Genomic DNA, 6638 nt, shown 5'->3' with positions numbered 1-6638 from the left:
TGTCTGTCTGTCTGTCTGTCTGTCCGATATAAATGTATTCTTATATTTATATTAACTATGATGAGTGGTGTATATTTAACACTTTTAAAGGTATAAATCAATTAACCACTCTATCTATCTATCTATCTATCTATCTATCTATCTATCTATCTATCTGTCTGTCTGTCTATCTGTCTATCTGTCTGTCTATCTGTCTGTCTGTCTGTATAAAAATGACAAAATAAAAAATAATTACATCTACTTTCTCTCATATTTAATACACTTTCTCTGTGTGTTAGCTGGGAAAAGCCCATATTGGAAACCCGACTTCCAGTGTGAATGCACGTTTGTAATTCGATTGACCTTCTGTCAGTCATTCAACAGACACAATGCCCCCTGGCATCCTCACTACAAAGGTATGAGTTGTGCGGTTCATTAGTTATTCAGCAGCATATAGGTCATGCATACTACAATGGAAAAGTGATTTTTTTTACCATACACTGATCATTAAAATGCAAACTGGTACCAGAACTAAAGAAAAAAAGTAGTAAATAAAAATCTAAACTAACCCTATTTCATGTTTCCTCAAATGTGGTTCATGTTACAGACATACTGCCTCTTTACATGTTCACTACACGGGTATCAGTTGTAATTGGATGTCTCAGTGAGCCTGAAAGCGATGTAATGACAGTATTTGGGACCAGGATCAGCAAGCATAAAAAAACAATAAATAAATCATTCAACTCTTACGCATGTTAATTTCATGTCACTCTAAAAACGATAAAATGTTACTCAATGTTCGAAAGGTGAAATGTCAAGAGGGCATTTTCTTTTACTTTTATTGATTAGCAGTGGGAAAATACATAGTTATGGCCATATGCAACATTTAAGTGTGAAAACTAAAAGCTTTGGCAGAGATAAAAGATATTGTAGGTTACAATGGACTGAACTAGAATATATTATATACATACTGATTAAAGTTTTCATATTTTATTTGCTGGTCATTAAGAATGTATTTGGCTTTCTTTACTTCTGCTTTGTTTTATTTATTCTGGGCATTCATCCATCCATCCATCCATCCATCCATCCATCCATCCATCCATCCAGTCATCTATCCATCCATTCTTTAATTCAGCCATCCACCCATGTTTGGTAAATCCATTAACCTGTCCAGCCTTAGAGTATATCAGCACCCTCCTGGGAACATTTAGCTAAAAAACACCCTGAATGGGACACGCTGGAAGGGACATGTTGGGATGTTGGGACACCCTCCCATCAAAGTCATTCTAAATACTGGAAATGCTTATGAGTAAGTTAATGGCATGATGACTGACAGAAATAAACATTCCTGGCCAAAAACATTTATTTTTCCTTCGAAGCTGCTAATAATATAAAACCACAGACTCTAGAACATCTGTGGATAACATGAGCATTAGAACAGTATGCAATCTTCAATATATTTTTATACAAAGAAACCTCACATTGACTGTCATTTTACTATAGTTACATAATTAATAAATACAAAAAAATAAAATACGTAATTAATTATGCGTTGTAAGTTACACCACTTACCGATAAGATATAAATAAGACATACAAGCAACATGAAATTATTGCACAAAACTTTGAAAAATGCCCCAGCATAATGAAGGAACATAAAGTATTAGTTTGATAATACATCACCAGTTACAATATTGGTTTCTGTCACGGACCGACAATATTTTAACAAATCAACATTGGATGTGCTTAAAGTGCATGTAAATATCTGCATTGTTTTCACTATTTTGGAAGTATGAAGTAACATTGCTGCTCAAATGCTGCGTTTAATCTTCACAATGTGTGACGGTATGTTTGAGAAGAACAACGCTTAAATAATGGAGAATGTTTCCCAGGTAAAATATATACGTTCTTCATTTGGATCAGTGCATACTGCTTTGATGTGCACAATGATTCAGCCTTTGAAAGCAAATTAGCAGGTTCCTTCCTCTCAAAAGTCTTTTTGGTGTGTCTTTAGTTGTGCTTGGCCCTGCCTCCTTTAAGGTAGCTTTTCCAGCGTTTTGCGTACTCTCTAAAAATGGGACTGCTGTCTATTGAGGACAGCAGCTGCAGTTGGTTTATGTGAGTGGTGTGGTAGTCCCAGCGTGCCAGATTTGGTGCCACACCCAATGTGAAATGCCTCAGGTCATATACAGTTCCAGAACCTGTATCAAACAGTGGCAGCATGGACTTAAGAGACTCTAATCCTCGGCTGAACAGTACGCCGGCCTCTCGGCCAAGCTTGTCCCCTGCTATTTCAGCCACGTCGTACAGTCCGATCAGCGAGTATATGAAGCCGTTGAGAACGAAAGAGCTGGGTGTTGTGGGGTACTCTTCATACCAGTCGTATTTGTTCATGAACAGAGCTTTCACACCATGCTGCTCCGACATGCGCTTGAAAGGCGCAGTGGCGCGCATGGCCGCGCTGAGGTACACAAGGTCGTGTGTTACGAGGTACGCCCTCACCAGCATGGACATGGCTTGTCCCTGTGCCATGGCAGAGTACCAGCCAGACTCCAGTGTCCTAAATCCTTCCCCTAACTTGCGGGCCACTCTGATTGGCCATCCACCTCGCTCGTCCTGGTTGCGTAGGAGCCAATCGCTAGCAGCAAAGAAGGCAGCCATGTGAGCTGTGGAGGAGATGGTGATGTTGCTGATGAAGCCTGAACCACGCAGGACCAGCTGGACCACACGTCGAGGTATGATCCGTGTCGCCTTCACCACTTTAGTGTTAGACAAACCCACTCCCTTACGTAGGTCAGTCACCAAGTCTCGGCTCAGGGTATTCCACACTGCCTGGGGTCCAATGCCGTAAGTGACCTCCCTGTCCTTGAAGGCAATAAGAAGGGAGCTGGTGATATAGTGAATGGTATACGGAGGTCCCTTCTCTGTCGTCTCCAACACCACTGACACGCTACCATTTAAAGTGAACTTCACATCAAAGGACAGGACAAAATCCTTGGAGTTGTCCAAAAGCAGAGACACACCTTCTGAATTTTCTATAAATGAAAGAAGCAAGAAGACGTAGATAGGAGTATATCAACTAAATCATGTTACATTATAGTTAAACTTGATTTCCTTTCATATTTAGTTCCTTTCTCAGTTGCTTTTATAGCGTTTTTCAGATCAGAAATGAAATCCGCAAAACTACTTCCACATCATGGAGTCACTTGTTCACATCATAAAAGCATTTTTTTGCTGCTTCGAACAAATTGCGAATGCTTTGGTGCATTCATTTGATTGTTGGTGTACAAGTGTCTGCTGTTTCCCACATTATCAATTGTTTATGTCATGTGGATCAAAATATTTTATACTGGTTCTTACCTGAATAGTCTTAACCTTCAAAACATCTAGGCATCAGTTCAGTCAATCAATGCAAAATGGCTAAACCAGTTGTCATATCGAATGCAGTATCGAATCTTGTGAAGGTGAACCTTTATTTGCTGATCAAACCCAGACGGAGCAAAGCGCAGAATTACAATTTCTGAAAATAGCTGAACCACCAGTACACGAACGAACACTAGTACAGTACAGTAAAAGTGCGAATCCTGTCCGGTTTCATGCAATGAATATCCCACATACAATAATATGTACATTTGTGCTGTTGAAATTCATAAATGCCGTACAGAAGAAATTCAGCCTTGCGCCTTTTCACTCAGGAATTACTGAAACCGTGTGCCGTCATACTGACAACATGACTAAACATTTTGACTGATGTTGTTTGCTAATAATGACAAGATGACGTGTCATTCTGATGGCAATGAGATGTTCTCTGACACAAATAAATACTTTTCTGAGATTACTAAGGATTTTGAGAAAAGTACAGGCTTTTGCAAGTAATCAAATTTATTGTGCTGTTTGTACAAATTAGTAAAAAAAAAAAAGTGCACTTACTGGTTTGAAAATATTAAGAATGATTCAAGGCCCAAAAGCAACTGAGAAAAACTGTAATAGAGCATTTACCGGGTGTGGTGAACTGGTAAATAGTGGATGCATGTCCTGGATCATGGAGCTTGGCAATCAAACAACCTTTAGGGACTGTCCAGGGACTGGGGCTGCTCTCTCGTTCTTCCATGAAGCCATAGGTCTTTATGGTAGGTGGCTTCTCTGTAAGATTCTTACTGTAGTGACTTAGTCCATACTGGGCAATCTGGATTGGGTAAAAGTAGCCCTGTGGACCCCATTGTGTGGAAATGGGCACACCTAATTTGAACGAAAAGAAACAGAATTCAAGACAAGCAAAATATCATTTAGCTTCATAGATGAACCCATTAATGTCACCCAATGCTTGAGCAACTCAAAAAAAGAGGAGTTACTACTATTACAGTTTTTCTTAGTTGCTTTGGAGCATTTTGCAAATTGACATTCTTTATATCTGCAAACCAGTAAGTGCATTTCTCAAAACAATTAGTGCAAACAGCACAACACATTGAATTTCTTGCAAAAGCTTGTAGCTTTCTCAAACTCCTTAATTCATCTTTTTTGTTTCAATGAACATCTCATTGCAATTAGAATGACAAGTCCTTTGGTCATTGTTCACAAACAAGAGTCTCAATGTTTGGTCATGTTTTCAGTATGATTGCACACATTACTGTATTTGGGATATTGATTGAAAGAGACCGCACAGAATTCGCAATTGTACTGTTCATTTCCTGGTTGTTCATCCATTTTCAGAAATTGTAATTCTGTGTTTTGCTCTGTCTGTATCTGCTCGCCAATTGAAGAATCACGAGATTCACCTTTGACCTATTTCAGAGTACTAGTCGATCATTGGTTGATCTGACGCCGTACTCGTCTTCATTAGTGACAATGAAGATTCATCTCACAATTCATCAATTCAAGAGACATTTACAAAAAAAAAACAGGTTGTTCAAGTAGTTTTGAGAATTTCATTTCTGATCTGAGAAATTCTCCAAAGCAACTGAGAACATCTGTAATAAAGCATTACGACGGTTATAAAGGTTAGTACTTTTCCATGTAATGTCTAAGACTGAGATCTGTGAGATCTCTCACATACCTTCTACTCCACTGACGCACTTCACGCGGTCTCTCACCTCCACATTGTAGACCTCGAATGACATGAAGACCCCATCAGGATGATAGGGTTCTCTCTGGGCATATACGCGTGAGTAGCTGTGAGAAAACTCAAACCTTTCCGTTCCATCGTACTGTACCAGATGCCCATAGACATTGAAGTATTTCTCAACCCAGCTGAAGGGAAGGTACACCTCGTTTCCTTCTCGGCGGCCTTTGATCGTCACGTCCTCATTTATGAGGCAGTCGATCTGCTCGTACTGCACCTCTTTGCCAACCAGGGGCACTTCAGCGAGCTGCCTGTGGTCCTCGTCTTCCTCTATGGTGGGCGCAGGCTCAGGTTGGGGCCTGGTTGGCGGATGCACAGCCACATCACTGGAGCACTTGTTCCACAGCACAACTGTGATTAGAGCAAAGACTGCACAAAGGACGATCAACGGTTTGTGGTTGACTCTCGCCACCAGGCAGCGCATCCTCACATCAGAGCCATGCACAGGTGTGGGATGAGACACGAAGAATCATCTTACATGACACTGAGCTGTCTCGAGGATGCCTTTAGGATGCATGACATTTTATTAGTCATGTGCTAATCAAACAATTAGATCATGTGACAATTTAAACATGTTAGATTAGAAGTAACAATACAATCTTTTTTATTATTTCAGGGTCAGTAAAGGCTACAGTCTGCACAATATACATGCATAATATACCAAAGATGAAACCATACAGGATTGTATTGACTCAGGCACCGTTATATTAATAATTGGGAGGATCTAAGATTGTATTTGTTCACGTGATTTGGACTGCAATAGAAAGACAGTTGAAATGCAACATAAAAAAAATTATCCTAGAATAAAGTAGCACCTACCTGTATATGTAGTCTCAGACACAATACATAAAACATTTACTTATAATTCATATCTATTTTCCAATAAACCGGCAAAAAAACATGGGAGCAAACAAAGCTCTTATAGCCCTTACCTGCGCCACTGTACATCCAGAGTGACACCGCGCTCAGCCAATGAAAACGCAGAAAGCAATCACACCAGCCAATCAGAGAAAATCACGAGGTAGGCGTGGCTTAAACCAGCTTTATTATAGGGGAAAAGCCCGGATTCATACTTTCAGGCTCAATGATATATTATCTATTTAGAGTTTGAATAGGTTGGATTTTCGAATTAGATTTTGCATCAAAAAATGTTCAAATATATCAAATAAAATATTCAAGAAATGTGTGCAATTCCAAACTACGTCACCAGAGAGCACTATTTTTTCGGCTATACTCATGCACAGGCTGGAGATTCCTGGAGATGTTATTAAGATTTTATTAAAACACCCTGCAACTCATTACAAAATGTTTTAATTCAATTCATTAATTAATTAGTGGTGTTGAAAGCAGGAAAAACAATCAACTACCAAGGACAAGGTGTACTCAGGTGTCCATCCTGATCTTCTGTTCTCAGGTTTCCTCCATGTCATCAAGTTCTCTTAACCCAAGCATGCTGATTGGTGTCTCTAAATCACCTCTGGTGACAAATAAGTGTGTAATTATGTATGAATGGTGTCCTCCATTGAGGGTGTACAGCATGT

At 39.6% G+C, this 6638-nt stretch overlaps 1 protein-coding gene across 1 annotated transcript; it reads right to left on the bottom strand.

The window, feature by feature from the left end:
- Positions 1-1324: 1324 nt before the first annotated feature.
- glcea (glucuronic acid epimerase a) lies at positions 1325-6036 on the bottom strand. The gene is made up of 4 exons (XM_046858663.1): positions 5917-6036; positions 5032-5601; positions 3978-4217; positions 1325-3013 (listed from the first exon to the last, which is right to left on the bottom strand). Exons 2-4 carry the CDS (start codon positions 5519-5521, stop codon positions 1989-1991), a joined length of 1755 nt encoding a protein of 584 aa, XP_046714619.1. The 5' UTR covers positions 5522-5601; positions 5917-6036; the 3' UTR covers positions 1325-1988.
- Between the last annotated feature and the right edge of the window lie 602 nt (positions 6037-6638).

The sequence above is a fragment of the Silurus meridionalis genome, chromosome 10 (assembly GCF_014805685.1).
Source record: "Silurus meridionalis isolate SWU-2019-XX chromosome 10, ASM1480568v1, whole genome shotgun sequence".
Classification (NCBI taxonomy): domain Eukaryota; kingdom Metazoa; phylum Chordata; class Actinopteri; order Siluriformes; family Siluridae; genus Silurus; species Silurus meridionalis.
This window is presented reverse-complemented; position numbering and strand designations above follow the sequence as displayed.

Excerpts from the sequence above, each read along its gene's own strand:
- glcea (XM_046858663.1), bottom strand. The coding sequence starts at position 5,521 with ATGCGCTGCCTGGTGGCGAGAGTCAACCACAAACCGTTGATCGTCCTT. Across the intron at positions 4,218-5,031 it reads GTGCGTCAGTGGAGTAGAAG|GTGTGCCCATTTCCACACAA; the intron begins GTATGTGAGAGA and ends CGTTCAAATTAG. Across the intron at positions 3,014-3,977 it reads TTACCAGTTCACCACACCCG|AAAATTCAGAAGGTGTGTCT; the intron begins GTAAATGCTCTA and ends TTTCATTTATAG.